Raw genomic sequence first — 25,748 nt, forward strand, 5'->3', positions numbered from 1 at the left:
TGAATGAAAGGAAGACCTGTAGAAATATTTCCACAGGTATTGCATTGCGAGTATGACTTGGGCAGGAAAGGTCAAACAAGTGAGAAAGGCGTAATGTTGATTTTCTTATTAACCACTGCTTACACAGTTCGTTCTATATGAACACAGAGACGTCGACGATGTGCTGTACAGCGCCATATTTGCACATGGTGACAAAAATTAGAACTAATTTTTTCCAGCATAAATCGGTTATATATTAATGCATTAGCATATGTATCAAGTTTCGCTGTCGTATGGTAATTACAGTCCACATTGGACCTCCGGTAATGCTAATGTATCCTAGTTCCAGATTTCTTGCACCCGAACTTGTAAATAGTTCTAATTTTCGTCCACCAAAGTACAGTAGCGGACAGAACATTCAAGAAACAGATCAAGAGAATGATTTTGTGAATTGTTCTGTCTATTTCTTGAAGGCTTTTTAGTTTATTTACGTTTGTACAGTTTTATGTATGTTTTTAATGGTGTGAATGATGCGTGAATACGGTATAAAGTAAATGTGTAGATCATTGTTATAACGACAAACGCTGTATGAACTACCGTGAGAGTTGCCGGCCGAAGTGGCCGTGCGGTTAAAGGCGCTGCAGTCTGGAACCGCAAGACTGCTACGGTTGCAGGTTCGAATCCTGCCTCGGGCATGGATGTTTGTGATGGCCTTAGGTTAGTTAGGTTTAACTAGTTCTAAGTTCTAGGGGACTAATGACCTCAGCAGTTGAGTCCCATAGTGCTCAGAGCCAACTACCGTGAGAAATTTTTAAGACAGTGTGAATGCAGACGATTGGGAATTTTGTTTCAGAACATGTTAAGTAAGTTTATGGTAAAAGGAAAGCTGATTCGAGTGCAAATGAAAATAGTTAATAACGTAAAGTATAAATAAAACATCAGAATGTTAAATATTTATTTCATGAAAAAGTACAATTCTAAGGTATGTTATTTGTTGATTGGTTAGTCGTGAAAAGTGCGGGCTAACGCGAGAGAATAATATTTTTCTATTGAACTTAAAGAAAATTGACCAATCAGAACGGAGTACTCTTCGCGCGTCTTTTCTCTGTGAGATTGAGAACGCTTATTGCAGTCTAAAGAGTCGGAGCCCAGCCTTTCAATGGTACAGTCGTGTGTAGTATGAATTGTAGTTTGCCGGTGTTAGTTATGCTACATGCCTCAAAAGTGCATTAAAGATAAGGCATATTTATTACGGTGTGTTTTTTTAGAAAGTACGGATTTTTTAAGTAATTTTGTGTATGAGAAAAGACTGTAATTCCGTGTGGCATATTGGGAAGATCGGTGACAAAAAATTTGAATGCATTAGTCACTGATAAACTTAATAGTATAGCGGGCATTTTCATTTAAGAACAATCCGTGCTTAGTAGCTGTTCAGATTTCGAGAAATACGTTACCGTAAACTTCCTAACGTGAATGAAAGGGTTTGTGCATGACTGTGTTACGATTAGCACTGGCTTGGCAGCGAACTTTTAATTCTAAACTTCAGAATATACCGAAGTTTTGCCATTATTTCCATCTTTCATTCAAAATAAACATCTCCCGATTTTTAGAATGCAGCCTGGTGCGAGTTGCAGTACGGTCCGGCGATCTGCTGCGACGAGTTCACAGGTAGGAGCTGGAGGAACCGCGCCGCCTCACCTTCATCATCACATTTCGCGCGGTATTGATCAGGGGAACATGTCAAACGAAAACGGACCTTGCGCCCACTGTTCCTGATCCGAGGAGTGCTCATTGTGCCAGCCAACTACACATCTGTTCAGCCAGGCAGGCTCTCGCAAAATGAGAGGCGAGACCAGCTCTCGCGAGAGATCGAGTCATGAGTCTGCGAGGGTCGGGCGGGGAGGGGGAACGGAAAGGTTCCAGCCGAAGTGACGCGGGCGGCATTAGTACAGCTGCCGGCGCCACGGTCGCGTCGTACTCTGTCGCATGAGCATATCTCTCTGTCTCGCTCTACTGGCTGCCAGACCAACCGGCGATATGCGCGCTGTCACCTGTTTGCTGTCACTGTGCTTGACGTACTTAGCCCACGCCCAGCGTAATGGTAAGCTGCGTTTACTAACTTTCAGCACACTTAAGTAATGTTCTCCAAACACAGTAAACGCGTTGAGAGGGTCAACGCTCTCGCCGCCGCTCTGACAGTGTTCTATACATGTCACAAACACTTGTAAAACACGCATAGTAGCCGTAGTAACACAACATGTGTTGGACAAAAACTTTTCTGTTTACTATGTAACAGTGTACTTCTGTCCCATTTGCCAGTCTCATCACAACTGGCGCTTGCGCATCGGTTTCCGTCAACCTCATCACCTATTGCACCTGGTGCCGAAACCACCTGGTGCCAACACAAAGCGTCTAGCAGAAGCAGTGTGTGACTGTGCTTTGCTAAATCCTGTGTATTCGGCGCACCAGACTGAAAACGCATGCTGCTCAAGTGATTACTTGCGGTTTGTCTAGTTCCAAAGATACTACTACACAGCTTGCAGTTCTTCTGCTCCCGTTATCTGTTACATCTGTGAAATCCGAACATACCATTGTTTTGTCTTCGCGTTTACAAAAAAGGCCTGTAAAACCGTTCCAGATATCTAGTATTTCTCTATCCTGCTAACGTGTTCAGCACATATCTGTCCTTAGTTTCATGAATAGTTATTTCGACTGCGTCCAATACGTCAAACTTTTTTCATTTCCTTTCAAAGAGCAAAATTTACAAGTATTTCTGTAAAAGTGTAGAAAAGTGCTACAAAACGGAGACAGATGCTCGGCTAGCTCTCGACAAGTAGGAACTTTGCTACATAATCTCACTTAAAAACATTTAGACATTAATGTAGGGAGGCATACGATCTGCTTCTAATGAAGACACTGACAACACAAAAACACTAGCAATAATCTAGTTACTAGTTTTAGTAAAGTAGATACTGACCCAATGTTTTTGTGTGAATGACCGTGTATGGCAAATGATTCCGTTCCCTTTAACAGTTGATCAGATGTGTACACGTGATTAGCTATTTTGACCTGCAATAATTACATAGCCTGGAGTTGACAGTACGTTCCCTCTGTCTGGTCGAGAACGCCTTCACTGTTTGTCCAATATATCTTCCGCTGCACATTCTACACTGTATACACTTGAGTTTTCATACTAAGTCCTCCTACTTCCTCTTATTGTTCTGTTTCATTAAAATGTTCTGCTGTAAAAATATTTCAACGTTGTTCGGCTTGAACGTATTTGATCTCTTTGTTTTTTTTTATTGTTATCTACATCTACGTGATTACTCTGCTATTCACAATAAAGTTCCTGGAAGAGCGCTCAATGAACCACCTTCATGCTGTCTCTGCCGGCAGAGGTTGCCGAGCGGTTCTAGGCGCTACAGTCTGGAACCGCGCGACCGCTACGTACGCAGGTTCGAATCCTGCCTCGGGCATGGGTGTGTTTGCGTCCTTAGGTTAGTTGGGTTTAAGTAGTTCTAAGTTCTAGGGGACTGATGACCTCAGAAGTTAAGTCCCATAGTGCTCAGAGCCATTTGAACCATTTTTTTTTTGCTGTCTCTACCGTTCCTCTCTCGAACGGCACGCGGGAAAAACGAGCACTTAATTTTTTCTGTGCGAACCCTGATTTCTCTTATTTTATCGTGATGATCATTTCTCCCTATGTAGGTGGGTGCCAACATAATGTTTTCGCAATCAGAGGAGAAAACTGGTGATTGAAATTTCATGAGAAGATCCCGTCACAACGAAAAACGCCTTTGTTTTAATGATTGCCACTCCAATTCACGTATCATGTCTGTGACACTATCTCCCGTATTTCGCCATAATACAAAACGAGCTTCCCTTCTTTGTACTTTTTCGATGTCATCCGCCAGTCCCAGCTGATGCGGATCCCATACCGCACAGCAATACTCCAGAATAGGGCGGACAAACGTAGTGTAAGCAGTCTCTCTGGTAGACCTGTTGCGCCTTCTAAGTGTTCAGCCAATGAATCGCAATCTTTGGTTTGCTCTACCCACAATATTATCTATATGATCGTTCCAATTTAGGTTATTTGTAACTGTAACGCTTAAGTATTTAGTTGAATTTACAGCCCTCAGATTTGTGTGATGACTTTTTAAGTTTTTTCCTGAGCTAGTTCCTTCGTATCCTTCTTCCTATTCTTGTGCATTGCTTGGTTTACAATATATACGTTATTGCCGGTCTGTTCATGTTCATAGATCAACGATGTCTCCACTGATCGGCCGAATGTCTTTAGAGGGCAGTGTCTGTGATGCCCATAGTCGACTACCGTGCACTCTATGCGCTGCATTTGCCTCCTACAACCCAGGTTGCCGCACCGTCAAATCGGCCTTGATATCATTCGTTGAGTGTCTATCGCCGGTATGCCTCAGCCGTGGCTACGTGACGTCAACACTTGCAGTCGTCCTGTGCTGTGGTTTACGCAAGTAGAAACATTATCTGTAGGATGTTGAACAATCACTCCACCGTGTGTGGATAGCCGAGCGCGTTAACGCGCAACTTGCGAGATTCGGGGAGACGAACGTGCCCCGGATCGAACTAGCGGTAATAGCTGGTGCAGCCGGCTAGCTTGGATGTGGCTTTTAGGTGGTTTCGCACATCCACCTAAAAGGCTGGGTGGTTTCGCACATCCAACTAAAATGCTGGTACCTACCTTCCGCATCAAACACAAGTTACACAATCATTCAGAAAACGTTCTCATGCTTCAGCATGAGATTTTCAGTACACGCAGACAATCCCGGGAGGGATTGGCGTAAGGGGAGAGTGGGTGGCATCAGAAACAACATCCAGGCACGAGCCACCTAGGCCGCCTTCCCACGGAGCCACAGAGAACTTCCCAGCGCTGGCAAGCATTGATTTAAATGGGCACTTTCAGACGGCTGGCGGAATGTTGCTTCAGATCAGCGGCCTCAACACGACGCCAGTTCGGTGGTGCCGTTGACCCGCCAAGCAGCGTAACGCCGTTTGTTAACAGTCGCCTCGTGACGTACTGGGATTGCTGCTCACTGTTATTTGGTAGTACGGCCGTGTTGTCATGCTTCCACTATTGGCCAAAGATGAAAATCAATACAGAAGATTGAAATTAAAATTTTCCCCAGATGACGAACGCAAACGTTCTTCAGAGAAGACGTCCATTCACGAGCGTTACTCACATTTCTTCCCGCTTGTGTAAGGTCTGTTGACATGTAACATAACATACAGTTATGCAAAGTGTCCTCCGATCTGTACGTCTCGATCACGAACAAAAGTGTGCAACACACAACAAGGTTTTGTAATATCATCTGCAAATTATGGAGACACATTCGGAGGCCGATCAAAAATTCTGCACTCTTTAGCAAGAATACCAAAAATACATTCAACTTGTCTTCCAGCCCTGCAGAGACTGTGCCTGAAAATTTTTTAAAAAGAAATTGTCGCTCTATAAACGCAATAAGAAAGATGACAAACCGAAAGCTTAATCACCAACAGGAAAGAAATGACAGCCGTCACGTAACAGCCTGCTTTGGAGAAATTTAGTTTCATTGTCAGTAAATTTCTTCGGATGCTATCAGTTCTTGATCACAGATCAATCAGGCGACCTTCTGTTGCTTCAAAGTCAGTGAACATGAGTTGTGGGAATCCCATATGACCAATAACACTATCGAGAAAATGTTTATGGTGTAATAAAATGGTTCAAATGGCTCTGAGAACTATGGGACTTAACAACTTAGGTAATCAGTCCCCTAGAACTTAGAACTGCCTAAACCTAACTAACCTAAGGACATCACACACATCCATGCGCGAGGCAGGATTCGAACCTGCGACCGTAGCAGCCGCGTGCTTCCGGACTGAAGCGCCTATAACTCGTTCACCGCGGCCGGCTATGGTGTAATAAAGCGACCCACAGTCAACTGTCTTGATGACGAGTATACTTTTATCATTTGTACCAAAGTTGGGTAAATTGGATGCCTTTCTAATAAACCTTGAACACTTCTTCCTTCGAGAAATGGTGGCACCCAGGATTTTCTTTCAAATTATCGCTTTTTCATTTTTTTGTTCAGTATGAGAAGTAAAATAGAGGCATCGTGCTGATCAGGCTCCATGATGGAACCGAAACACGGAGACGCGGCAGATCAAAGCGGCATAGCGCGACGACGAAAGTAGCCGCTATTCCTTGCAGTAGCGCTACGCCGCCAAGTGCCGTGTGAAGGCCCCGTGCGTCGCTGGAAAGCGCTTCTCGGTAGCCTCGAGTGAATGGGTCCAATGCTTTGTCGGCCATATAACAATGCTGGCCCGTTAGAGAAACAGGAAGAGACTAAGAACAAGTGGAAGAAGAAGAGTCACACTAGACAGTGCTGCCTTCGGGAACCACATTTCTTGAGTAATCTTCGAAATGCGATGACGTATGCGTCTTGTACCAATTATCACGCTACGTTCGAAGTCTGTTAACTCTAGACACCTGCCATGCTCGGTACGCGCCTGTCTGAAACAAGCTGCTCAGATACCTTACAATACTCTCTAGTATCTTAGTTTTTTTATCAGTTCAATGTATAGGTCTTCTACACTTCTTTCTCTGACTGGTAAATAATTCATTATTTGTGTGTTGATTGACATTCTCACTCTTCGTAACCTGCTTCAACTTTAGCAGTTTTGTTACGTTTAAATAAATCAACCGAATAATGGAGACACACTGGAAATGTAATTAGTCTGGCGGGTCTTTTTGTGTTTCCACTACAACAGCCAGGGTGGTAATCTAGTATGGTACTTTATATTTTAAAATTGTTTTTAATGATTTCTTATATCAAATTCCGTAAGTGTTTTAAAATTTTCAGTAAAATGTAACCCAAAAATTTAAGTCTAGTAGTAACTGTGACTTTCCGCAACAAATGTCGTCATATTTTAAGGTTTTGTTCCCTTCTTACACATCTACTGAATTTTAAACTCTATGTTGAGAGTGAAAATGAACGAAATTTATATAGTTTTTAAATTTTTTGTGGTGGTCATAAAGTACCCATGCACTCGGTTTAAACATTGCGTAAAATACGTTGGCTCGCGATTAAAGGTACTTTCAGGTTCTGTACCCCACTTACAAAATTCTAAAATAAGAACTGGGTCTCTTTCCCAGCAGAAATATTAAGCCATGCTGCCTCTATAGCCGTTCATAATTGCGAAACTGTTGCCGGTGCCAGATCTTGCACAGAAACTGAACTCTCGATTACGTCCCACAAATATTCGATGGGATTCATGTCGGGTGATCGGGGTGGCCAAATCATCCGCTCAAATTGTCCAGAATGTTGTTCAAACCAGTTGCGAACAATTGTGGCACGATTACATAACGTCATTATTCGGGAACATGAAGTCCATGAATGGCTGCAGATGGTCTCTTAACCCTTAACTGCCCGAATTTTTCAAAATTGGATATTTAAATTTATTTTCAGTTTTTTGACTTCTTGTGCATCTAAGTAGTGCATATAAGCTATTATTTGACTCTTCTCTCTCTTAGTTTGTCTGTAACATAACGTGTCCATATGGACACGCTGGGCCCTCAGATGCCTATTTGAAATATTTTCTGTGGTATTGAAATACATTTGAAGTTATGTTTTATTAATCAGATTTTTAATACAAGTAAGGAAAAATTTGAACAAAATAATCCTTACAAACCAATTTATAACACCATACACAAAATAATTCACAATCATTTGTTTTACTGACTTTCATGGTACACTTCAAGCATTCTAGACAGAGTCCTACATCACCTTTCCCACATTTTGAGTGAACATCTGATGATTTCTGTTTGCAGTACAAACCTACACATCTTCTCTTCTTCTCAGTTTTCTTGATATAGTGCTTTATACCATCATATCTGATATCACTTGGAACACACGATTTGTATCCACACATAGGACTGATAGACGGCCTGCCTGCTCCTTTTACGGGATTCATATATCTTTTTAGGTAAACTTGAACAATTTCACTTCTGAATTCAGGTTGAGTAGTCCTAGCTCCCGTTCCTTTCTTCAGCTGCCACGCATTATGTACAGATACGTCAATCAGCCAAGAAAGTAAAGCCCAGTACCACTTCTTGTTTCGAATGTTTATTCTGCACTTGGCAATGTTTTCATCCATACTATCCACTCCTCACATGTGTTTATTATAGGCTGTGATAATTTGAGGACGTTGTACTTGAACTGTCTTCTTCTCTTTTGCGGAATATTCTTTTACAAATGATACAGGTTCAACTCCTTCACAGGTAGAAGCTACAGTAACCACTGAATTGTCCACCCATTTTGTGACTATAACACCATCGTCCTTGCAAAGTGAGGATTCAAAATACCCCCTTTCCTTTTTAACTAGCGCTTTCTTTGAGGGAATTGGGCACGATTTGGGAACTCTGTTTTCTCTGATACTGCCTGTTGCTCCATAGCCCTTTTCTCTCAGGTATGACAGAAGAGAAAAACCTCTAAATAGGTTGTCAAAGAAAAAGTGGAATGGCAGTAGCTTTACATCCAGTGTCAAATCATTCATCATCTGAACGAGTGGGTCAGTAGCCTTACCAAACTGTGCTTCATATACTGTATTTGGATTGTGTGATTTTCCTTGATAAAAGGAAAAATTTACCGGATATCCAGAAGTAGTGCATAAACACCATGCTTTATATCCAAATCGTATCGGTTTCCCCCTGATAAATTGCTTGCAAGACTGTCTCCCAAAATATTTTATCATTGATTCATCGTAAGACAGATGTTGCTGAGGAAGAAACAGCTTATTAAATTTGTCTCTTACTATTTCAATAAAGGGTCTAATTTTCCACATCTTGTCCTTTTCATCAAATTTGTTGTTGTCGTTACAGTGTAGAAATCTAAGAATTTGTTCAAAACGATTTCTCCTCATGGCATTGCATACAAAATCGTTTCGTGTGTCTAAATTGGAATCCCAGTATAACCTCTTATTAGGGAGAGAGTTATAACTATTTAGAATGAGGATCCCCAAAAAGCACCTCATTTCTTCACAAGTTATGTTAGGATTTGGAAAGTTCTTGAAAAGTGCGTAGTTGTTTGACTCATAAACTAGGAATTGTATCAGATCGTCATCAAAGAATAATTCGAATATTTCCACTGCAGACTTATCAACATACGTGTCAAAGCATGGATCAGGAAAAGACTTCAAATTTGAAATTAGTGCACCATGAACCCAGGTCTTTTGCATATTTCTGTTCCTGTAATCTATATATCTGAAATCTTTTTCTGTGTGTGTGTGTGTCTGTTAATCTTATTTCAGCTTCAGCCCGGAGTTGTCTAGGATTGATATTATCTGCTATTCCTCCTTCATCCTCATCAACCGAATCCTCATCCGTGAGGACTGCTGGATCAGGGATCGTGATGTAAATTCCATCAGTCTGAGGAGCATTTGAATCCTCAAACAGGATGTCTAAAACATCCTGCACAGTCAAACCAGGCTCTAAAGATTATGCCAGACCTCTGTTATGATATGAAAAGAGAAAAAGAAACGAAATCATTTTTGACCCTGCAACTGCCCAGCGTGTCCATATGGACACGGCTGAAATAATCACTTCATAAACAGAAAGTGAATCGATGGATAACAACTTTTCTCAAATGAAAATCTCTATAAACATATTTAGATATACTACAAACAGTTTCACATGCCAGAATGAAGAAGTTCTTTACGAAACATTACTTAACTTTACATCAACATGCTCCATTGCGGATGTCAAAGAACTCCCTGAAATACAGGCTGTCACAATCACAGTGTAAATGGTAACAATGAAGTGTTAAGACAATGTACGTAAAATTCAAACCCTCCCTGAAAACAATATGTGACCGCCAACGCTAAAAATAATTGTAAGCCAAAAATGAAGTAAAAACAAAACTAGTCAACAATTGTGTCCATATGGAGACGATGGGAAGTTATGGGTTAAGTAGTCGAACATAACCACTTCAAGTCAGTTATCGTATCATTCCTACCACCAACTCTTACCAACTGAATTAGGGACTCATCTTATCAGGACACGGTTTTCCAGTACTCTAGGATCCAACTGATTAAGTCACCAGCCCAAAAGAGGCGATGTGATGTTAATAAAGGCACTCGCGTCGGTCGTCTGCTACCGTAGAATATTAACGCCGGATTTCGCCACACTGTCCTAACGGGTATGTCCGTCGTACGTACCACGTTGATTTCTATGGTTATTTAACGCAATGTTGCCTGTCTGTTAGCACTGACAACACAAACACCGCTGCTGTCGGTCGTTAAGCCGGCCGCTGTGGCCGAGCGGTTCTAGGCGCTTCAGTCTGGAACCGCGTGACCGCTACGGTCGCAGGTTCGAATCCTGCCTCGGGCATGGATGTGTGTGATGTCCTTAGGTTAGTTAGGTTTAAGTAGTTCTAAGTTCCAGGGGACTGATGACCACAGATGTTGAGTCCCATAGTGCTCAGAGCCATTTGAACCATTTTTTTGTCGGTCGTTACGTGAAGGCCGGCGGCCACTGTGTTGTCTGTGGTGAGAGGTAATGCCTGAAATTTAGTTTTCTCGGCACGCTCTTGACACTGTGGATCTGTGAATACTGAATTCCCGTACGATTTCCTAAATGGAATTTCCTAAGCGTCTAGCTCCAACTACCAATCCGCGTATAAAATCTGTTAATTCCCGTCGTGTGGCCATAATCATGTCGGAAACCGTTTCATATGAATCATCTGAATACAAATGACAGCTCCGTCAGTGCATTGCCCTTTTATACTTTGTGTGCGCGATACTGCCGCCATCTGTATATTTGCGTATCGCTATCCAATTGCTTTTGTCACTACAGTATAAGTACCCGATCAGCGTCTGCGTCGTCATCCAGATATTTGAGCTTCCGACTCGATGAGTTTGCCGAGTCGGCTTCACGACACTTTGGCGGCGAAATGTGTCAACATCGCTGCTTATTTATTCAAGCAGCTCCTCATTTGGCCTCATGTGGGCTAAAGTACTCAACTACAGATCTCCTCGTTCCAGATACATCAGAAGTAGTCGGCAGGGAGAGAACACACAAACTCTTCGTCAACAGCGAGTAAAGCCGGTTCCGTTTCAGCCGCGCTCGCGAGTGGCCGCTGTAACTGTTGCGCTGCACTTCAGTGTTTACATCGCTGTACTTGTGCTTCGCCGAGTTCCGTCCGCCCGTTATTCTCCGTGTTCGTTCCTGTTCCTTGTGATCTGATCGCTCTTTCTGGTCTTGCTGCTGCTACTTGGAATTTCGGTTGATTAACCGAAATTGCTTCGCTGGATTAACCATGGCTACAAACCTCAGGAAGAATACTCTGGTATTTGCTTTTGACAAGGAATCCCGTCCTGTTCAGCCGACATCCCTGGAAATAGATGACTGGATTACACAGGTAATTGGTCTAAATTCTGAAACCGTTCATACCTGGCAACTGGATCAGGAAAAATACTGTGTTTTTGTCAAGTTAATCAGTGCTTCGACTGTTGATAAAGTGTTACGAAAGTGGGGCTATGAAGTAGATTTTGTGCATAGAAATGGTTATAAAAGTAAGGTTTCCATCTATAGAGCGGACATTCATTACAAAACCGTTCGTGTCTTGAGTCTTCCCATTCAAATTGAAAATGATAAGATTAAGGAAGCTCTTTCAAACTACGGAGACGTTAAATCAATTGCAAATGAAAGATGGTCGCCTCGCTTTAAACTGCAGTGTTTTAGCGGGGTCCGCTGCGTAGAGATGGACGTTAAGACGAATATTCCGTCTCACATAACTGTTTGTGGATATAAGGCACAAATTGTTTATACAGGTCAGGAAGCTACATGTCATATATGTAACGAAACCGGCCACTTCAGACAGGAATGTCCGCGGCGAACTGTTGTTCTTAAAAGTAATTTGATACAGCGTCAGAAGCTTACCTTAAATAATCTGTTACCATAGAATAGCCCGGAACAACTGGTTGAGGATGTTAACGCAGCGGGCCAAGCTGATGTCTCCCTTCACGATAACAGTCAATTTCCCCCGTTAACAACAAAAGGAAACCCTGTTGCCACTACTCGTGAAACTGAAACGCAACCGAAAAAACGACCTCTGGAGATAACTGATAGTTGTTCAGAGGACGAGCTGTCTTGTCCCACTCCCTCACTTCGCAAGCAAAAACAGTGCGATGAGGAGGCAGAGGAACCTGAAGGCAAAATGCGAATGGAAACTAATGAACAGAAAGATAATACACATACGGTACCAGAAAATGAAGGGGGTGTAAGCAGCATTAATTTGCAAGAAACAACAGGTGCAGTTGCCGATTGCAAAGATCAGAATTTATCTGTTAATAAACAAATTCAGGGAGAGGTTGCAAAACTGCAGTCTCCATTTGTTTCCCTCGATCAGAAAGTGAGTGAAATTAATAAAGAACGAGGAAGTGGTGGCCAAACTGAAATCACGGTCAACACCTCAGGGCAGGCGCCGGCAACCGAAATTGCGAAAGCGTCTGCTGCTGCTCCAGATAAGCCGCGAAGTAAAATACCGACGCAACCAAATGAGAATGTAGCTCGTAACCAAGGGAAGGGAAAATCCGGTAGGGGCGACCCAAACCCAAAGAATTTTCAGTCCGAAACGGTCGTACACGAATCACTGGAGGAAAAATCAGAAAGTTTTCCAGGAAATCAGTCTGCTTGCGTTACAAGAGAAAACATCAGAAGTAGAAAAAAAACGGGACAGTAACTAATAAACTGATTAAAGTGTTATTCCATGTTCAGCCTTCCGAGAAAACTGTTACAGCTTAACTGAATCCTGAACCACAGGAAACTAAATTAGTTCATCAAAACAACTACATAGTGACTGCATAATGACGCAGTCTTATTCTGTCACCACTATAAACATAAATAAAATCACGACCGGTTTGAAATTATCAGCCCTTAAGGAATTTTTGTACGAATCCGCGACTGATATTGCCCTGTTACAAGAAGTTCTAATTTCGGATTTGGTAATTCCCGGTTTTGTCAGTGACATAAATGTGTCTCCCGAAACAAGTGTTGGAACAGCTATTTTGGTGAGGGAAGGGATTACAGTAAACGAGGTGGAACGACTGGAATCCGGAAGGGGAATAGGACTAAATATCTATGATGTGACTATCATCAACTTGTACGCCCCTTCAGGAAGTTCTCATCGAGCTGACAGGGCACGTTTCTTCAAAGATGACCTGATATACTTGTTAAGGAAATCGCCAAGACAGTTATTACTTGGAGGTGATTTTAATTGTGTTTTAAATCGAAAAGATCAGTTACCTAATTTTAATTTCTCAAGTGAACTAAAACAACTAGTTACTGGTTTAGAATTAAAGGATATATGGGAAATCAAATACCCCTCCACTGTTGAGTTCACTTATGTCATGGCAACGTTACGTAGCAGAATTGATAGACTATGTATTTCTAAAAATCTTGAAACTTCCGTGACAAAAGTAGAAACCATTCCTACGTACTTTTCAGACCATTCAAGTGTCTTAGCTTGCATAAATCTAACAAGACAGCCGGTTCGCCGATTCAAGAATCAGTGGAATTTGAACACTTCCTTGTTAGTAAATCATGATTTAGAAGATCTGATTAAAGAAACATGGGCAATATGCCTGCGAGCCCGTAGTAGATATGCCACTGCTATTGACTGGTGGGTTAAAATGGCAAAGCCAAAGTTGAGGAAAGTTCTTATTCGATACAGTGCCCAGAGCGCAAGGGAAATGAAATGCGCTATAGAGTATTACTATTCTGTTTTGAGAGATCTATATGATCAAGTCTCAGCAGGTTCCTCACTTCGGATAGCAGACATCAAAAAAGTCGAAGCCAAGTTACTTAATATCAAGAGAAGTCAAATGGAGGATTGACAATAAAATCGAAGGCAAATTCGGTGTCAGCAGATGAAACTACTTCCCTATATCATTTAGTGAAGCATACGAAAAACAGGAGAAGGACTTTTATTGATGAAATTCGAACAAAACACGGTACGATTCTCAGAACCCAGCAGGATATCATGGACGAGATTTATCGCTATTATTGCGAGCTATATTCTGTACATCAAAGTAGAGATGCTTCCTTGGAAGAATTCCTTGACATTCTAGCCACACAGCTGACAGAAGATGACAAGGAAAATTTTCTCGAGGTTGTCAGTAAAGAAGACGTGTATGAGACTCTATGCGCCTCACCACCAAAAAAATCCCCAGGACCGGATGGTCGGCCACCAGAGTTATACATCCGTTACTGGCCAATAGTAGGTGCGAAAATCACGGACATTGTAAATGAGGTTATTCAGGGTAAAATGATTCCGGCTGAGTTTAAGGAGAGTAAAATTGTTCTGGTGCCAAAAAATAAAGGAAACAAAGATTTAAATAATTTTCGTCCATTTTCACTGCTGAATTCTGATTATAAATTAATAGCTAGAATAATAAACAAGAGAATTTCATGCCTTACAGATAAAATTATTAGTCAACATCAGAACTGTGCGCAAGTCAGAACGATTTTTCAAAATCTAACGGAATTCAGAGATATCATTGCAATAACTTCTGTAACAAATATAAAGTGTGCTTTATTGTTTTTGGATTTTTATAAAGCTTTCGATGTAGTAAATCATGCAGAAAATAGGTTTCAACGATAGGGTCATACAGTTGATTAAGAACATAGCAACTGGAATAAATGCTCAAATAGCGGCGAATTGTCAACAATCCAGGCCGATGCAAATACAACGAGGTGTTCCTCAAGGAAGTCCTCTGTCCATGTCGCTCTTCGCCATTTCGCTGGAACCTTTCCTCCGACATGTCCATGCTACATTAAAAGGCTTAACATTATCAGGAAATAAAACAGTTATAAGAGCCTATGCTGCCAATATAGGGGTCATTATAAGGAATAGTGACGAGGTAACCACGCTAGCAACAGTGATTGATTCGTACTGTAGAACATCTGGAGCCAATGCAAACGAAAAAAAAGTAAGATTTTAAATCTCAGAGGTTTTGATAATATCAACGTCGAGTGGGCAAATTTAGTCCGACAACATCAAACACTTGGGATCACCCTGACAGCACGCCCTATGAAAATGACGGCTTTAAATTGGAAAGTTTCAGCAGATAAAGTGCAAGGAGCCATTGTAGAGAATTTAACTCGATATGTGAACCAAGTTCAAAGAACACAGTATATCAACTCATGCATCCTTGCTAAGGCTTATTATATTGCCCAGCTGTTTCCAATACCGAGAATGATAGCGAGGAGAATAATGTCCAAAATCACCAACTTTTTGTGGAGAGGTGAAGTGTTCAGAGTACCTGCTAACGTAGCCACTTTAGATCCCAAAAATGGTGGACTAGGATTAACTGATATAACGGATAAAGCCTCTGCTCTTTTTATCAAAAGGCAAGTTAATAAGAGACTCGCGAGAAAGCATAACCAGCCAACTTTTCGAGATCATTAAACCTCCAAGCCTGCTTCCCCCGACTGACATGCAGAATATCAACAGTCCCTTACAGCACGTGAGGATTTTCTATGTAGAGTTTAGTTATGTCAGTGTCGAACTCAGGCAGTCCCGACACTTAACATTGAGAGCCATAATGCGGGAACGAAAGAGAAGCGAAGGAAGAAACAAAATAGAACGACAGTTTCCAAACATTGAGTGGACTGAGATTTGGAAAAACATTAGTTCTAATGTCCTCACGTCTAATATAAAAACGTCATGATACAAGACAGTAACAACATAGTTAGCACCAATGAAAGACTGCACGCAGTCGGACTCTGTGAAACAAATTTATGTCAACAATGCCATCTAGTTGACAGTAATTCATAGATATACTTGCAGTGGTCACATGAATAGTTGGAAGTGGATCCGGGAGCAAATAGCTCTGATTACAAGGACATCCCCTGAGTATACATCGCTGTCATTGATACACAGGCCTGAAGCACGCTATTTCCCAGAAGCAAAAAATAACGCTGTGTACTGGTTGCTGGGAAATTTTGTTAACTACGTCCTTAGCAAATTAGGATTTGATAGCATCATAGAGTTCAAGGTACACATGCTGTGTGAGTTCCACAAAATTAGAAGCTATTCGAATCACAAGAAAAAGTTCGGTAATATGTTAAAAATTGTATTTGAAAGAATGGGCGTTGGTTAATATAAAAAAGAAGACTGTGTTGACAGTGATGTATTGTAGTTACCTTAAGGATACTATTTAAGATTTTACAGTATATTTATGATGTGTGCCTTTTCTACTTCAGAGAGTAGTTTTTGAAATTTATAAGCTAATGAACAGAACTTACGTGACATTGAGGTTGAGTGTCTAATAGTGTCAAAACACAAAACATTAAAGGTGCATTATTGGCTTATACTAGAAATTTGTAAATAGACAGTTTTTATAGAAATGTCCTTGTCTATTGGTTAAAACCATAATTCTATCTGATAAATGTAATATTCAATGGCTGGCACATTGCCCTGTTCATTTTTGCACTGTGATGTGTAAGTCAGTTTCGCAGTGAAATACTGATTATATAGATCTGATCACTTAAGATACTTAAGATTCAATTAATGTCCAGAAAGTGTAGTTGGAAGGCTAGTCAACTTTATTATATATCTCCTTTCCGCCATTCTCAAGTATTTCAGAAATTGTCTAATATGATTATTAAATTGTTTTATATTTAAAATTATCCCACCAACTTGCTGATATCCATCATAAAGAAATTATGCTTCTGTAAAGATTGCAGCTCATGTAATTCAAAGAGAAGATTTTACTTCTTCAGGTTGAAGTCTGAATGTCTTTAAAAAATTTTTTCTTGATGTTTAACTCAATTCTTTCTGGTAATTAGTCAGTAACACAATCTTCTGTTGTTTTTCCTTAACGTCAGCGTAATTGAAATGATCAAACCGTTTTGTTTAAATAACTTCATGTATGTATAACTTAGTATGTATCTGGAATGTGTAACATTGTTTTTTTTAATAAATGTTTTATGAAAAAAAAAGAAAAATGCGGTTCTAGGCGCTTCAGTCTGGAACCGCGTGACCGCTACGGTCGCAGGTTCGAATCCTGCCTCGGGCATGGATGTGTGTGATGTCCTTAGGTTAGTTAGGTTTACGTAGTTCTAAGTTCTAGGGGACTGATGACCACAGATGGTGAGTCCCATAGTGCTCAGAGCCATTTGAACCATTTTTTTGTCGGTCGTTACCTGAAGGCCGGCGGCCACTGTGTTGTCTGTGGTGAGAGGTGATGCCTGAAATTTAGTTTTCTCGGCACGCTCTTGACACTGTGGATCTGTGAATACTGAATTCCCGTACGATTTCCTAAATGGAATTTCCTAAGCGTCTAGCTCCAATTACCAATCCGCGTTATAAAATCTGTTAATTCCCGTCGTGTGGCCATAATCATGTCGGAAACCGTTTCATAAGAATCACCTGAGTGGAAATGACAGCTCCGTCAATGCACTGCCCTTTTATACCTTGTGTGCGCGATACTACCGCCATCTGTATATTTGCGTATCGCTATCCAATTGCTTTTGTCACTACAGTATAAGTACCCGATCAGCGTCTGCGTCGTCATCCCGATATTTGAGCTTCCGACTCGATGAGTTTGCCGAGTCGGCTTCACGACACTTTGGCGGCGAAATGTGTCAACATCGCTGCTTATTTATTCAAGCAGCTCCTCATTTGCCCTCATGAGGCTAAAGCACTCAAGTACAGATCTCCTCTTTCCAGATACGTCAAAAGTAGTCGGCAGGGACAGAACACACGAACTCCTTGTGTGCCGCGAGTACAGCTGACTGCTGATTCCGTCTGGCATTGTTGATGCAATATTCTGATTTGTGAAACGCCCATGCTCTGCGGAAGGTGTTATAGTCCGATCCACGAACGATGGCGCTTCGCGCATGTCGAGGTACGGACGGGGATGACGCTGTTGACGATTCCATCTGAGGTCATCAGTCCCCTAGACTTAGAACTACTTAAACCTAACTAACCTAAGGACATGACACACATCCATGCCCGAGGCAGGATTCGAACCTGCGACCGTAGCAGCAGCGAGATGGGCATGCTTTCCGCTTGAAGGAAGCGTACGTATATCCTGCAAATTATGTCTCTCGCTTGCCTGTACAGAATTTGTTACTTACCGCCAACATCAGCGATAACAACTCGCAACAAATGAAACAGAAATCCACGAAACAACTCGCTACGATCACGTTTAATGCTCGTATTAGCTACGGCTTTCAGAAGAGAGCTCTCTAAATGCTACTGAACGCTCATGGGCTGTCGGAGTAATCGTGACGTAGGCGCGCGGAACAACCATAAACTCGACCGTCATCGTTCGTGTAAGAAAGTGGTTGTTGAAATCTCTAATTACAATTATAACTTCAAAACCAGGAGAAAACTGAATTATACAGAAAGCTATTGCAGTATTCGGCTGTTTACTTTATTAAGACATGTATAGAGCAGTGAAGATTGTTCACGCCTCGAATAACAAATGGTGTAGCTATTACAAAAGTGATAGTTGGAAATATTTCTTTAAAGTAGTTGTCAATCGAAGTGGTGTACATACAGTCAAAAAATTAAAAAAGTAACTTTTATTTCCGTAGCACCTGGATGCATAAATCCGAACAGTTTTCTCTCTCATTTTCTTTTATGCTGGCCTGAGTATTACCGCATTTCTAAGCGGATGCTTGCATTATCTGAAACGTCCTGAACGGTGTCGCCCATCAGATGTTCTGGTGGTAACGAGACTTGAATTTTTACACATCGTTATGCTACTGCAGCGATAGCATCATCGAAAGATAAGACGCCCCGTAATTCCCCTAATTCTGAAGTTAGCTTGTAATCTGAACCGATGAGTCATGTGACTTTCTACGTCATTCCAATCACGTGATGCAGATACTCCAAAGCACTGGAATCGGGACTTCACGTCGTTCTATCCCAGTATTCCAAGAAATTCCCTGTGAAATAATGAGTAGACAAGAGATTTCAACACTAACTGATAAGAAAAGTCTGTTTGTGACACTCAAGATGCCAATTCTAATAATTCTGACAGATAACTGACTTACATGTTATGGTTTAATGAAAACTACTCTCAGAATGAGACGGTACGTAATTTCTAGATTATACGATGCTTACTATGAAATGATCAAAGCTGTGGGTTATCCTTATCGAGGTGAGTACGCCGAAATGCCTGGTGTAGATGATCCGGCAACTGTTCTTTTCGAACACAGCGACAGTAGCAGTCAGGAACACCTTCTCGTTCGTCTTTTGTAATAATGTGGTCGCAAGACAAGGTTGCCTCTCTCTCCATCATTGTTAGTTGTACAGGGTGATTCAAAAAGAATACCACAACTTTAAAAATGTGTATTTAATGAAAGAAACATAATATAACCTTCTGTTATACATCATTACAAAGAGTATTTAAAAAGGTTTTTTTTCACTCAAAAACAAGTTCAGAGATGTTCAATATGGCCCCCTCCAGACACTCGAGCAATATCAACCCGATACTCCAGCTCGTTCCACACTCTCTGTAGCATATCAGGCGTAACAGTTTGGATAGCTGCTGTTATTTCTCGTTTCAAATCGTCAATGGTGGCTGGGAGAGGTGGCCGAAACACCATATCCTTAACATACCCCCATAAGAAAAAATCACAGGGGGTAAGATCAGGGCTTCTTGGAGGCCAGTGATGAAGTGCTACATTTTCATCACTCGTTCTCGGCCGTCCAGAACTTTTCCCTTTGCACAAACACCCATCCTCTGTAAACTGTTTATACCAACGTTTAATACACCACCTATCAGGACGTTTAACACCATACTTCGTTCGAAATGCACGCTGAACAACTGTCGTCGATTCACTTCTGCCGTACTCAATAACACAAAGAGCTTTCTGTTGAGCGGTCGCCGTCTTAGCATCAACTGACGCTGACGCCTAGTCAACAGCGCCTTGAGCGAACAAATGTACAACTAAATGAAACTTTATAGATCCCTTAATTCGCCGACAGATAGTGCTTAGCTCTGCCTTTTGTCGTCACAGAGTTTTAAATTCCTAAAGTTGTGGTATTCTTTTTGAATCACCCTGTATATAGTGAGCACGTTAAAGACGTGCGCCCTCATAGCTAATGGGTTAGCGCAGCAGAATGCCATTCGCGGGTCTAGAGTTCGAGTCCCGGCCCGGTAGAAGCTTTTCTCCGCTCGGGGACCGAGTGTTGTGTTGTCTTTATCATGATTTCATCCTCATCGACAAGCAAGTCGTTGAAGAGGCGTCAGCTAAAAAGACTTATCGCAGGCGACCGGTCTACCCTACGGGAGGCTCTAACCACACGCACATATCATTTCATTAATTTATATGAGGGAGCTTCTTGAGGACTAGTATGACGGCATCGTTGTTGGTGGCAGAAAAATTATCAATCCCAGGTACGCAGACGACACTCTGATAATTGCAAGAGAAGAACATATGGAACGAAGCAGAGAGTATGGTCTTGAAATCAACAACACAAAGCCTGTTGTAGATCTCCCTAATGACAACAAACCTGACATCACAAAAATTGCTGGCTAAGAGGTCGACATTCGCTTCGAGTTTTTAGGGTCTGTTGACACTGATACTGCAGTGAGATCCGTAGGGCGCTTCTCGATTGCGTGACATTCCACAAGAAAACTTGCTCGCATCTGAAAGGAAACCTCCACGACAATGCTCACCCTCGTCCGAATTCTATGCAGCAGAAACTTAGACAATGAAGACGACGGATCGTCATCGGATTGATGGTCTGGAAATGTGGTGCTATAGAAGAGTGTTTCTCAGTCGTTCAGTATTCGCGACCAAATTTTCAGTCATAATTTCATCGCGCCTTGCGCCCTCCCCCACTTTTCCTCGTGCCATAATAAAATATGTATATTGAGTATTTTGACGCTAAGGATACAGGGTGTTAATTATTGAACTATATGAAAAAACGTAAATTATTTACAAACTACGGCTTGGATAGACTTTATTCAACATGTAAATCTCACAACAGATATTCGAATTTAGGTCGTGACATGTTCAATATACCTGTCATTATTGGCGATGATGTGGCGCAGACGAATAGCGAAATTCTGTACGACCCTCTAAAGTGTCGGAACATCGATGCCGTGGATGACCTCCTGAATGGCTGTTTTCAGCCTATCAATGGTTTTGGGGTTATTGCTGTACACGTTGTCTTTAATATAGCCCCACAAAAAGGAGTCGCATGTGTTCAGATTCGGAGTATATGGCGGTCAATCGAGGCTCATACCAGAGCAAGAATTCGGTCCCCATAGTGCTCCTCAAGGACATGAAAAACTCTTCTGCTTTGATGGAGTCGAGCTCCGTCTTGCATGAACCACATCTTGTCGGAATCAGGGTCGCCTTGGATAATGAGGATGAAATCATCTTCCAAAACCTTTGCGTACCGTTCGGTCGTCGCGGTGCCATCAAGGAATATCCCTCCGATTAATCCCTGACTGAACATTGCACACCACACAGTCACCCGTTGAGGATGAAGAGACTTCTCGATCGCGAAATGCGAATTATCAGCCCCCCATATGCGCCAATTTTGCTTATTGACGAACTCATTCAAACGAAAGTGGGCTTCGTCGCTAAACCAAATGCGGACGGGAATACTAATTCCCATCACGCCTTGCGGCCTACCGTGCAGTTTGAACGTCCTAACTCAAACCGTTCAGGAGTTACGACGATTTTGTTTCATATAGTTCAGTAATTATCACAAGGTACAAAGCTTACAAACCGAATATGCAAGTTTGTTGCCATTTCGCAATACCGATCCGGTACATTAACAACAGGATCAGTGTACCTCTGTTGCTCTGCGAGCAATAGCCGAAGAACAAGTCTTCATAGACTTCATAACAATTAGGGAAATCAAAAGACTATTTAGCAATTTAAATCACTGGATTTTGGGCAGGGATGAATTGATGAGTTTTCTGCACTGAAAACAAGAGCATTTCGTGTACCGTTACCATTTTAGAAATCATATCTTTGCCAATTTTCTGCGTTGTCTGCTTTACAGACAAAGTATAGCTCTCAGCTAAACATGGAAAAAGAACTCAAGAGTATCTATTTCTAACATTAAATCCTCCTTCGAAAATCTTTGCTCTGCTTGCCAGGCCTAGAGAGTCTCTAGTAAGTACAAAACTAATTTTTGATTCAGTATTGAAAAGTTAATTATTAAATTCATTGTGCAGTACTGATTGAGGCCTATTTATAAGTGGATTATATCAGTGTAAATGTGAATTTTAATTTATTATTTCAGAATGCATTTTGTTTTGCTTTCCTTTCACAGTAAATTAATGAATTTCTGAATTCGTATTGTTTTCTTTTCAGAAAGCTCTCCCCTCCCTAAATTTAGCGTTAAAATGCCCCCCGCCCCACACCCTCAGGGGAGAGGGCGGCGGCGTGTGGTCCCCTACAGTCGAGTCAACATCAGTAAATCCCAGACCCCTTACAGCGCTTTAGACAGCTTTCAATTGCGAAACGCAACCGGCTGTAGGCGAAAACAATCGATATTCATAGGGCTATCTAGAGACGGTGTCATAGACACGCTTACAAAATCGTGTTGTAGAAAGCAGCTGCGTCAATCCTACAAAAACTGTCCGGGATATTACACTGCAAACACAGCTCATATTTGTGTTTTTGTTTCTAACAGGAAATTAGCAAAATGAATACTCCGCCAAAGCTGCGTTTGTCAGCTACTTTCAAAATGAAAGAAGAGCCCTACAGATTACTCTAAGACTGACAGCTGCGTTGGAAGTAGCCGGGTGAGGCCAACACCCACCACCACAACGACATCACCTGCACTATCCGTCAAGCTCAGACAGCGTGCTGTTCTCTGACATCGTTCGTTGCACACTGTCATTTCATTTCATTTCTTACGATTGTAGGACCGACTGACAAAAAAGTAAATTATGTGACTACGATTTCACAAACGCAGCTAAGTCAGATCGTTTTATTCGTTACAATAGGCCTATTTCGGCACACAGCCATCGTCAGATTATCTGTTAGTAAATGGCACATAATTCTTGCACAATATTTCTAATATTACAGGTAAATATTAATTAGAAAATGTGACTATAAAATTTGTTACGTATGTCAGATGGGTTTGACATCCATATATTATCGTGGTTCTGTGGGTGTCTCTTGTTTTAATTACACTCCATTAGCGTTCTTGGAGGAATAACAGTTGGTTACACTAGATATGACATGTTATCTGATATAATTTTCAGAACCGTGGCAAGACGCTGAGACCGCGCGGCTACCCTGCGCTGCTCGTTTTCTTTAAGGGCTACAAAAATGTTAGTTGATTTAGTTTTCCTTGAAAAGGTTACGCATGTAAAATTGCCCTTAAGTAAAGACGGGATTTGGTAAACACAAACAAAGGTCCCGAGTTCGAGTCTCGGTCCGACACACAGTTTTTATCTGCTAGGAAGTTTCAAACACAATCCTGTTTATAACGATCGCAAATGCACTTTTAGTAAGCAATTGTCTTCTGGTCAAAGACATGCTTGGATCAGTTTACCCGTGGTACTACAACAATTTTCCCGGTGTCAAACAGCTGGGCATTAATAGTAAACAAGGAACCGGTGAAAGACTTTCGAATTTTTACAGTTGTAAATAATGACAGTATCTGGAAAAGTGTAGTCGTTGGGATAAGGGTAGCTGGCAACAATGACAAATATGTTTGCCGTTTCGGAAGGTATATTCGTTTAGAAAAGTACGACGGGCAGTAATAATGGACTACTGCAGTGGTCACGCTTATTATCTGTGCCAGTAAGCTATACAAATTAGCCTGTCAGTAAGTACTTTAACAGAACTGAAATTGTATTTGTAATAAGACAATATGAAAAGCGATTAATGAGATAGTTTCGTAAAATATGCCCTTTTGCCTGTAATACATTTTGTTGTTAAAATTCTCAGCAAATAGTAAGTTTTAGCGCAAAATCGGCATGCAATGTCAGAAGACGGTTAAAAAGTTACAAAAAAAACCTTTGTAATGATACCTCATTCATTCCTGTACGATTAGTATGTGTTGAAAAAAAAAAAATGTTGGCTTGATAAATGTATGATCCACTTCGCCTAATAAAGCAGAATATTCGATTTCGCCTTCCAGGCCATTGAAAACATCGCTTCGTCGAAATTACCAATGTCAAAAGTATTTAGAGCGCGAGCACTGGGCTAACAAATACAGAGGAAGCAGAACGAAAGCAGTAAGGGACACAACACAGAACATAAATAATTTAAAGCGTCTTTGCGAAGCGTAGTTACTTCAGAATCCGAAAACTGCTTGGTAGGACAATCCAAAGGCCCTTTCCTGTGCAGTATACGTGGCTACCAACAGAGGACAGGAGGCATAACGTTGGATCCTAATTTTTTCGCCCGGCACGAACGGGGCTCGGGCGCCGACCTTCCGGATAACTGCCTCACTGAGCGCTGCAACATCTCAGATGGAATACCACGAATTTCGCCTTGAAGTCTTTGTTTCAATTCAGCCATTATTCTTGGCCGAGTCGTGTAGACTCGACACTTAAGGTAGTCCACAACAGAAAACCACAAACGGACGAACCCGGTGATCTTCACGGCCAGGGAATGTGACTGAACCTTGGGATGACACGGTTACTAAACAATTCTCTGTCTGCTACCATTTATTCCCTTGCAGTGCATGATGTCGTAACACGCTGTTGAAACCACGTCTCGTGAAGTTGTGTTATATTTTTCAATGCAGGTTGTAATCTTACTTTCCCATACATCACCATTAAATTTTCAGTCTCTTCATTAGCCTCAAAATCTTCGAGAGACGTTAAGATATACAAAACATTTTGTTACGTATCTTCATTTTCTCGTTGTTGGCAGTGGGTCTACGGGTAGATTCGTGAGGCTGCAATTTTGACTTTGTGGGTTCCAGTTGACATAATAATTGATGAAGTACTTTGTTTCTATGACTTTTTTATTTTAGTTCATTCTTCTATATAACACTGACTTCACAATCTCCATTTTCATAAAACAAAAAATTACATAATTATTGCCAAAATTAAAATTTGCATCAGAGGCCTGCCCACCACCACCAACTCATTCTGCGATACTAACACATTCCAAAGAGCTTGCAAAACTAAAGAGTTTACAAACTTTCTTAACAAAAGAAGAATCATCACTAAGTTATATCATTATTTTTTAAAAGAATCCAGAAGTAAATTTAATAATTAGCGTTAGACTGTGCAATTAATATGAGTAATATGAATTTTAAGTATGCCAGATATCTCGTAATTTCAAATATTTGTAAAAGAAGAATAATTTTAGCTATACAAACAGAGCTAGTAACAAATTAATTTCTTTTTATACATTTTAGCCTGAAATACAACACATCGTATACAAAATCATATGAAATTCTTTCAGAGAAACAGCCGAGATAATGCTCACCTATACGAGATTCGAAAACATCCCTTGTATCGGCTATTTCTATAAAGAAAAGTAATGTCAGAGGAGGGTGTCCCATTACAAGGTGCAACAAAAGATGGGAACTTTCCAAAATACGGATCCGAACTGGCATTCACTGTGATTCGTTCTTCATTTACGAAAAACTAAGGCCCGATGACCACGTGTGACGAAACTGCGCACAAACTGTCACCTTGTAGACCTGTGAATGATGATCATGAACTTCATTAGGGTTGCTGTGCGCCCACTAACGGAGGATCTGTTTATTCACGTTACTTGTGAGATGAAAACCCGCCTCATCTGA

General features: G+C 41.3%; 1 protein-coding gene across 1 annotated transcript in view; it reads left to right on the plus strand.

Moving 5' to 3' along the window:
* Window positions 1-1,939: 1,939 nt before the first annotated feature.
* The window catches only part of LOC124787744, a 116,736-nt gene continuing 92,927 nt past the window's right edge, over window positions 1,940-25,748 (plus strand). The window contains exon 1 of the mRNA XM_047254610.1: window positions 1,940-2,080. Coding sequence (XP_047110566.1) covers window positions 1,966-2,080 — 115 coding nt within the window. The 5' untranslated portion in view covers window positions 1,940-1,965. The remainder of the gene's footprint in view (window positions 2,081-25,748) is intronic.

The sequence above is a fragment of the Schistocerca piceifrons genome, chromosome 3 (genome assembly GCF_021461385.2).
Source record: "Schistocerca piceifrons isolate TAMUIC-IGC-003096 chromosome 3, iqSchPice1.1, whole genome shotgun sequence".
NCBI classification, from domain to species: Eukaryota; Metazoa; Arthropoda; class Insecta; order Orthoptera; family Acrididae; genus Schistocerca; species Schistocerca piceifrons.